This window comes from Zeus faber, assembly GCF_960531495.2.
Source record: "Zeus faber genome assembly, chromosome: 1".
NCBI classification, from domain to species: Eukaryota; Metazoa; Chordata; class Actinopteri; order Zeiformes; family Zeidae; genus Zeus; species Zeus faber.
The window spans coordinates 16,383,047-16,393,046 of NC_137193.1; the positions used below are offsets into that span (position 1 = coordinate 16,383,047).

The 10,000-nt window shown below is 47.0% G+C and overlaps 1 protein-coding gene across 1 annotated transcript in view; it reads left to right on the top strand.

Moving 5' to 3' along the window:
• The window catches only part of LOC307237027 (glypican-5-like), a gene marked incomplete at its 5' end in the record, with an annotated part of 48,506 nt that overhangs the window by 968 nt on the left and 37,538 nt on the right, over positions 1-10,000 (top strand). The window contains 6 exons of the mRNA XM_080009638.1: positions 1,134-1,295; positions 4,866-5,425; positions 7,167-7,349; positions 8,540-8,664; positions 9,287-9,346; positions 9,754-9,876. Coding sequence (XP_079865764.1) covers positions 1,134-1,295; positions 4,866-5,425; positions 7,167-7,349; positions 8,540-8,664; positions 9,287-9,346; positions 9,754-9,876 — 1,213 coding nt within the window. The remainder of the gene's footprint in view (positions 1-1,133; positions 1,296-4,865; positions 5,426-7,166; positions 7,350-8,539; positions 8,665-9,286; positions 9,347-9,753; positions 9,877-10,000) is intronic.

Here is a 10,000-nt window from a genome sequence, read left to right on the forward strand (position 1 = left end):
TCTATGTGGGGGGGCACGCACACACGCACGCAAGCACACGCACACGCACACGCACACACACACGCACACACACACACACACACACACACACACACACACACACACACACACATTTACAGTCAGCTGCCACCTGGCATGGCTTACAGCGGTGTGCTCATGTCATACTGTCCCACACCCGCTACACACACACAAACACACAAACAGACACACACACACACACACACACACACACACACACACACACACACACACACACACACACACACACACACACACACACACACACACTTTTATTAAGCTGTGAAGTATTGCCCATGTGTGCTTGTCATCATGTTTGCTCCCAAGCGCTCCAGTAAGTCATTACATAGTGTTGCAAGGTGTTAAACGGTTTCATCACAAGATCGGCGGGATACTCAAACACCTTTTGTTTCATTTGAATTTCATTTTTTATCTATTTTTATGAGTTGATTTCAGAGCAAGTTTTTTGCCGCTATTGTTAACCACATCACCCTCCTTTCTTGAAAAACGGTTTGTTGTGTGCCGGCAACAGTATATTGAGCATGTTATGTGTGTTTGTTAAGTTGTCCAAAAAACTATGAATTTAGAATTTAGCGCATCCTGAAAGGCTGTAAACCTTCCGCCCTGTAAACTTCCCTGACGACATTGTCAATTTGGGTTGTCAAATAATAAGTCAAAATGATTACAGTGCTATTGCTAAATTATTATACTGTTTAGAATGGCTAAGTCTAAATTATTACAATGTCATTACAATATATCAATACAATGTTAATATAATATATCATAGTTGTAAAGCCACTTGTCATAGTGCATAGGGATGCAAAGATTGTGATACTGGAATCTGATATCACTCCAGGCTGAATTGGGGTTCAAATCGGGATCAAAGAGTGTTCCCGATACCAAGTCATATTAAATATGTGAGATTTACATGAATGATCCTTGATTTTACTGTTTTAGAAGTCCCTCACACATGCAGAAAACTGTATTCAATGTCAATAATTAGGTTCTCACGACCCCCAAACCGAGTTAATTCGGTTTAAACCGGACATTAAAACTTCAAGGCTCAGAACTGGTTTGGATTCCGCACTCAGTGTCTTCGCTGCTCCTTCTGTCAGGGGAGCTGCTGGGAGTGTGTGCCCACCCGGGTCCCAGTTGCTGCACCAGTAAGATGGAGGACAACTACATGGCGGCCGTCCGCATGGAGACCCAGCAGAAGATGCGCTCCTACAGCTTCGAGCTCAAATACCTGATCAGCGGACACGCCAGGGCTTTTCGAGGTGTGTGCGCGTGTGTGTGTCATATTTTAGATTAATTTTTAAACTGAAAACAGGCTCATGTTGACGTTCCATCCATAATCATAATGTTGAAAATAGATATATTTTTGTGTATTGACTCCTTATAATGAAAAAACAAGCTACATTCATGCTTCCCAAGCAGGAAAAAAACATGCACGCACACACAGGCTCAGAAGAGAAAAGATGCAGGGTGACGGAGGGCATGGGAAAGGAGTCGGGAAGGGGTGTGGAGATCCCACTGCTTACGACAAAAAAGAATTTTTAATTTTGAATTGCAAAAAAGATGCACAATGGCAGAAGGTGTAGAGGAAGAGCCGTGCATGGGCAGATACCTCGAAATTAGAGGGGTCGATCAGACCGAACAAATACGCCAATGTTTTCTTTTACTCTACACTCAAATTCTGGTGGCTACAATTTCTCGGCCACTTCCCAATTTCAAACAAATATTCTTTTTTTTTCTCCCGCTGATTTATTTGGGTTTATCTTAAAGAGCCAGTGGTTCGGTTGACTGTACCGGTCAATAGAAAGCCATTGAGAATTGGCGGGAAGTGTCTCTGTTATCGATGTCACAATGTCACGCCGTGGGGGTATTTGACATCATTCGTCCCTTTTCCACCCGACTCCGTTCTATGCGTCGGTGTCGGCTGCTCCATTTTGTGCGGCGCCGCGGTGGCTAGCCAAACAGACCAGCGACGTCCGATGGAGCTCTTTGAGAGAGCCGAAAGCTCTCAGAGGGGACAGCGGAAAAAAAACTTTGTTACCACTCCCTCCACTCTGTCTCCCTTTCTGCCCGGCTCCCTCTCTGTCTCCGTCTGAGCCATAATCAGGTTTTGTTCTTGACCAACGAGAGGGCGAGCGAGGGAGAATGTTTACATTCAGCGCGTATCCGTGGCAAAATGCTGTTGCCGTGGGCAACAGCCGGTCTCTAACGGCTTTTCCTCTGAATGGGAGGAAGAATACTCTGGTTGTCCACTTGTCTCTCAGCGCCATTCAACCGGCTCTGTGTGTGTGCGCGGCTCTGTGTGTGTGCGGTGTGTGGGCGACAGTTACACTTGATGAAACAAGGCCAATAGACATGGAAAACATGTCCAGTGGCTGTAGACCACTTCTTCCCTCGGTGTGAGTAAACACGGCCTCGGCTTGAATTGCTAGACCCCTTGAACCGCCGCTTATTTACAGCCTGCGCGCGGCTTTTCTTTCAAATTGAAAAAGGCCAAATATAAATACAATCAAAAACCTGCCGGACGAGGCAGTCCGATATTTGCGGCGGGCCAGAGAGAAAACGGATCCAATCAGTACGCGTCGTTAATTGGGCTGGGGTGGAACTGCGGAGTTGCCGGGTGGAATTTTTCCACTGACAGCTGAGGACGATCCCCCCCCCCCCCAGGCTCCGTCCAAACCACGGCGTTTACCGAGCCAGCCGCGCCGAAGACATGCGGACAGGCCCGCCGGGGCTGTAGAGGCCGCAGATCACCCGCGCCGCGGTTCAGGTCTACATGTCGGCGTGCATGTGTGTTCTAATAGCGCTCTAAGCCCCTCGCAGGCCTGCGTCGTCCCCGGCCACTGCAGCCGTCCAATCAGGGAGGGCCTCGGAGCTCACATCACATGACCCCCAAAATAATCTCTGCCCTGTCACTTGATGCTTCCTCTCGTAAAGCCGCCTTTGATTTGAATGGAAGAACACGCACACACACACACACACACGCACGCGCACACACGCGTACCCACACGCACGCACGCACAAACACACACACACACACACACACATACACATGCCCATACACAGACTCGCACAAACTCACACAAACTCACACAGATAGATGCATTCCCTCAATCCCTGGTTTAGACAATGGGCCTCTACCCACCCAACCCCCCTCTACCCACCCAACCTTTCTCACCCCCCTCCCCCGCACCCTTTGGTGGACTTTACCCATTATTATATGCAAAGCAAATGTCTGACACATTCATACTCAAACACACACACACACACTCTTAGATTTTGACGGACTGAGTGACATGGCCAAAGCCAGAGACAGACAGGCCTCTCAAAGACAGCAGTTGGCTTCAGGTTTAATCCCCTCTCCCGCTCTCTCCCCCTCTCTTCTCACTTTATTGCGTCCCCCACTCCCCCCTCTCTCTCTCTCTCTCTCTCTCTCTCTCTCTCTCTCTCTCTCTCTCTCTCTCTCTCTCTCTCACTCTCTCTCTTTTCCAGTTGTCTCTCCTCTGTCTGTCTGTCAGAATGCCACCAGACTGACATCACCCTTTTACAGTAAGCCACTTTCAAACTTGCAGACTGGGACATCGCGCACCGGCACACACAGGCATGCACACGCACAAGAGGGAGAAAAAAAAAACCACGCACACGCACACACACACACACACACACACACACACACACACACACACACACACACACACACACACACACACACACACACACACGTGCCTAAGCACACGTTGTGACTTTGTTAGCGTTGACAGACTTGGTGGATCATGACATTGAGCCTTGCATTATCGCCTGACTACAGATAAGGTGATAGTATAAATAAGTGAGGGGATAATATAAGTTGTGGGCTATTTTGGGTTTAAAGCAACAAAGACGATGCCAAAGGTACTGGAACGACATGTGGAACAAACTAGCTGACAGGCAAGATGGACGTTTTCATTCCGAAATGCCCCCTGCTGGTTGGGAGGACTAAGTACCGCTTAGCGCACTTTGCGTAGAAGATCCAGAGAGCCGGTTAATGCTCAAACTGGCTACAACTGGCTCAAACTGGCTCATCCATTCCAATGGCGGCCACAATATTTTTGCCAGAGAACAATGCAGAAAATAACCAAGGTCCAAGGAACACTGCACAAGGTCCTTTCTGCTGCAATAAGACTGTACAACGCCCCCTATGGCTGGCTTGACCTGGGTGACCTCAGTCAGAGAGTGAAGTGAATGGTTATAGAGATGTTGTGAAATGTTACAGGTTATTTTTATTTCTGTAGGTTTGTTGTACTGTAAATGTGTTATTGTTTATTGTTAATGTCTTTTATTTAGGTTTATTTTTGTTGTTTTGGGGATTACATTATATTGCCCAATTTCTCTTATTTTTTGGTGACCATTTTTGGTCTCTTTGATCTATCTATCTATCTATCTATCTGTGGTGTGGGTATGGTGTGATGGTGTTGTTTAAGCAGCCACATCTGTCTTGGGCCTAGGTTATTGGGCCCGAGATCAGGGTGGCTGTACGCCTGTTGCTCATTAGAGCAGCCAACAAGCAACAGGTAAAACCCCCATCCCCACACAAAAGGCGAGGGAGCCTTTGTCATGACAATGCTCCATCATCTCCTGGCTTGTTAAATCTTTCCACTCTCTACAGTAAACTGGTGTGTTTGCAACATCTCTGACTGCGTCTCTGTGACGGAGGACCTTCAAAATGCCCGTCGGGTGGCATATGGCAGCCGGATCTGCCACACTATCGATTTATCAAGTACTTTAAAGTATTGTTCTTAATCTTCCAATCTGACTTCATTTTCCTTTTCTTCTCTTTCTTCTCCTCTGGCCAGAGACCTTCGAGTCGCTTGTGTCCTTCACGTCCAACATGACCAGCACGTTGTTTGACAGCGCCTACTCATCCCTGTCCTCGGACTGTCGCCCCCTGGTGGCTCAGCTGTTCCGCGACATCGCGCTCCACCTCTCTGGAGAGGACACCAGCTCCTCTTTGGAGCACGGCGTGCACCGCTTTTACAACGACCTCTTCCCGCTGGTTTACCGTCGCCTGCTCAACCCCGGCATGGGCCCGAGTTCGTTGCCGCCCTCCTCCCACTTCCCCTCTTCCACCGGCCATCACGACGAGTGCCTGCGGATGACGCGGCAGGACGTGGCTCCCTTCGGGCCACACCCGGGCCTCCTGGTCGGCGGTCTGTCACGGGCCCTGGGGCCCGGCCGGGCGCTGAGCCGGCTGCTGGGACTGGCCGGGGAGGTGGTGAACGTGACGGAGCGAGTGGGGTTATCCAGGGAGTGCGGGCAGAGCTTGGTCAGGATGCAGTACTGCTCCCACTGCAGGGGGCTCACGCTGATACGGCCCTGCACGGGACTGTGCGTCAATGTTATGAGGGGATGCCTGGTAAGTGTGTGTGTGTGTGTACGCTGCAGCCTGAACAAGCTGACGATATGTTTTCCAAAGTCCTCAAAAGGAATATATTCTCTTTTGTTGCTGGCTAGCACTGATGCCTTAGTAAAGCCTTGCAATTTTGAGCTTGCAACACAAGGGCTAGTTTCGATTATTTATTTTAAGTGGACCTTCAACATTTTTCACGGCACACCAGGCAAGCTCTCACAGCTCGACACAGTCGTTAAAAAGCACTGTTCTAGTATATATCAATGTCACTCTCTCTGTCCAACAAACTAACCATTACATTACTTCAAATTAGAAATGTGAAGCTCAAAACCACGTAGGTGTTACATTGTTGTCTAAATAGAGGTTTCACCAGAGTGGATCCCCAATTAACTGGTAACGGCTGCTAGATCAAGCCGTGTGCTTTGGACACACTCCAGACAGCTGCAGAAACAACCACTGCTGCCACTTCCAATGCCCGGTTTGAATGAACGTGCCGGGGGGGGGGGTGGGCTAGTTATGGTGTAGACGGAGAGCTCAAATAATGCTCCACATCAACTTTATTATATGGATGGATGTATTGGATGCAAAATCAGAACTCCCTACAATTATACATGTACAACATGTTGTGTACAAACATAGGAAAGCGTGCAGAGACATTGTGCCCATTTTGGGTCGGGTACCCGGCAACACATGCATGGCACGCAACGCAGATGCGGTCAACATGAGCCGCACGTGGTGCACCACCTCTTTTGTGCTGATGAGATGGGAGCTGCTGGGGCCGTCAGTGTCAACACCTAAATCTTTGAAAAACGTATTCCAGTGGGATTGAGTAAAATCGTCCGAAACAAGGAGGAAAGAACACAACAATGACAGTCTTTGAGAGTCTATGATAATGAGAGTGTTCAAGTGAATGAAACCCAAAAAACACTGAACAAGCCAAGGGAATTTCACAGCAGTTCACACAGTAATAAAGTAATGAGAATAAAAAATGGAAAAATAGAAACAGTAGAAAGAAATGACAAATGTCAATAGAATGCTTGAAGTAAACGTTCTTGTCCTGTTCACTCGTGTGCAGTGTACATAGAGTAACAGGTATTCTGTGAAAAAGTAAAGCACGGTTTTCTTGGCTCCTGTATCATGTGACATCTATAGGTTCGGGGTCTTTTGGCTCGAAAAGGTTGCAAAGGTAAGCAGTAAAACTATAATACACTAAGCTGTGACTCAGCGATGTGTTTCTCAACAATTTGGTTGAGACAGGCGAACCATACCACAACAGAAAACTATAAAAATGAAAAACCTATAACATACCATTACCGATGTCAAATAGGTAAGTCTGATTTCCTTAAATTTGTGGGAAATTGGTGTTCCTTTTTTACTCATGACTGCCCGGTTGCCCTCAAAACTTGGTGTTGAATTAATAACTGTAGCCGGGTAGCATTTAGATATTTATAGTTCACAGGTGGTTCTACGGCCAGACCATGAATAGTCGCGTCACTCGTGGCATTGCCCGTCCTAAACTCTGTGTCCTTTTATGTTACAGTATTCGGCTGTAGGTAGGATTCATCTCACCCTGAGACGAACTCCCATCTAAGATCTGTTTGGTTATCCCCGCTTCTCTCCCCCTTCTCCCCTATTTGTGACACCGCCCACACACACACACACACACACACACACACACACACACACACACACACACACAATCACACACACATACACACACACACACACACACTTCTCTCTTGTCCAGGTGGGTGTGTCTGAGCTGGGTGGTCCCTGGGCCAGTCTGGTGTTGTTGTTCCAGCGGCTTGCCGCTACCCTATCCAATGGCAGCGGCCACCACAGCATGGAGCCGGCCCTGCTGGCGGTCAGAAACCACGTAAATGACGCCATACTGCACGCCCAACTGCACGGACCACGCATCAGCGCCACGGTATGTAGAGAGAGAGAGAGAGAGAGAGAGAAATAAATGTTTTTTGTTTATTAGAACGTTTTATAAGTTAAGGTCATGGTTTGATCTACAGTATATGCCTCATATATAGTGTTAATACAATTTTTTGGGACGGTACTTGGATCTTCTAGCCTACACCTTGTCCCTGGATGGTCTAAAAACAGATTTTTCATTTGTAGAGAATCTAGAGTTCCCCTTGGGACTGAGAGTGTGTGTGTGTGTGTGTGTGTGTGTGTGTGTGTGTGTGTATGTGTGTGTGTGTGTGTGTGTGTGTGTGTGTGTGTGCGCGAGTGTGTGTGTGTGTTCATGCGTGTGTGTGTGTGAGCGAGAGAGACAACGTCCCGCGATTCAGTGTTCGACAAAGACACTGGTTGGCGGGACAACCGATGCCCAGAATGCACCGCGGGAAAGAGTGATGAGAAAGTTTCTGTGGCTAATCTCTTGACAAACAGATGACCCCCCCCACATACACACACACTCATACACACACACACACACACATACATACATGCACACACATGCACGCGCACACACATGCACAGACACAAAGTTGGAGAAAGCGATAGAGTAGCTATCCAACTTCAGAAAACACTGTGGACTGAGAGTAGATTCCTCAGAGGTAAACAAACTCTCACACACACACACACACACACACACACACACACACACACACACACACACACAAGCAAGTGCAGACACACAGAGAGGCACAGCAAATACAAAAATTAGCTTGAAATTCACTGGTTTAGGTTAATCAAATTCAGCACTACAACGGGGCCAGATAGTTGTGTTTATCTGAATATCTTGTAGGTGTGGGGTGATTTGGTATGCAAGGGGTAATGTGCGGTCATTATTCTAAAACAACCCCCTACTTGATAAGATAATACAGTTGGGCTGAATCTTGATTTGTAATGATTTCACAACTAGTATGCCATGTGTATGAGCTTCTGCTAAGAAAAATTGTCACACAACAACATAGATAACACATATTTACTGTTATCGATATTTAATTGTGAATCCAGACGGAGAAGTGGTTGCCCAGGAAAATGGTCGGTAAGTAACTGACTGCTGATGGCTGCTATTGACCAATCAGAATGGAGTTTTCCAGCCGGAGCCATGTGATAATGGTTGATAGTCTGACATCACGACGTACCCACTTTATTCATTCTCAGGTGGAGAAGGTGTGCGGTCCCCAGGTGGCAGGACCCGCCATGCTGAGAGCGCATGCCGCCGGCTCAGGTGATAAAGGCTCTGTGACCCCTGCAGTTCACCAGGACGCCCAGGTGCCCCCTAAGAGGTGTGTGTGTGTGTGTGTGTGTGTGTGCCACTAGGTAGTGATAGTTGGTGTTCGGGTTAGTCAGTTGTATATTTATAGCCAAAGGCCTTGACAGACTTACAACATAATCATACCTAAACATCAGTCCTCAGATAGGCAAGGGAAAAAGGCCCCAAAGGAAGAGGATTAAACACAGATGGGACTTGAAATAGGGACCCTTCCTTTCAGAATTGCAAGTTATGGTTTTGGATTCGAGGTTCAAGGGCCCTACATTTCTTAACCTTTGACATATTCGGGGGTGACATAAGTGCTATAAACAATATGCAATTTTTTTTCTGAATCAAGGTAAGAAAGAAAGGGAAACACAAAAGGGAATTTGGGGGGATTCGGACAGAGCTATTAATTAGAAATCAGATCGCATTTTCCACCAAATCCATAACAACCAAGTTTTATTTTTCTGTCCCCACTCTTAAAGCTCTCTCTCTTGACACCCAATGCTATGTTTGTGTGTGCATGCATGCATGGTTGAATTGGATTGTCTGTGTGTGTGTGTGTGTGTGTGTGTGTGTGTGTGTGTGTGTGTCTGTGTGTGTCTGTGTGTGTGTGTGTGTGTGTGTGTGTGTGTGTGTGTGTGTCCTACTAGGTCCTTCCCTCTTAAAGGTTCCAGAGGTGACAAGCCTCGCAGCCTGAAGAAACTCTCCAGGTATATTCCGATTTTTCTTGTTTTATCTTGAGAATAGGGTCTATCTAGTACAACAGTAATATAACCTTTTTTTTTTATAAATATTTTACTTGTTCAGGATTATTTTTGTAATTGTTTTCTTGATTTCTCTCTCTGTCTGCTCGCACTTCCGAGAAATTCAACAAAAATGCAACAGTGTTGAATTAAATGCTTTTGAAATCAAGAACATGGTATTAGTGTTGCAAAATAAAAGCGCAGCATCAGAAATGATGCACACATCACTAAATATTGATATTGACGTTTATTGTTGACCAGTTAGGAACCGCTGACCACTTATTTATTCGACAGACAGCTCTCCCTCCCTTTATGTCTCATGTTTGTAATGCTCTCCCTCTCTCTCTCTCTCTCTCTCTCTCTCTGTCTCGCAGGGAGTTCCAAGGCTCCATCCAGCGCTACCAGTGGTTTTTCTCTGAGCTGCCGGAGATGCTGTGCGAGAACGAGATGGAGGTGGAACAGCACACCTGCTGGAGCGGCCGAGACGTTGTGGAGAGGTGTGTGTGTGTGTGTGTGTGTGTGTGTGTGTGTGTGTGTGTGTGTTTGTTTGTGTGTCTGTCTGTCTGTGTTTTTTGTACTGTACTGGTGAGAACCGGCCTCTGAATGGACTATTTTTTGGTT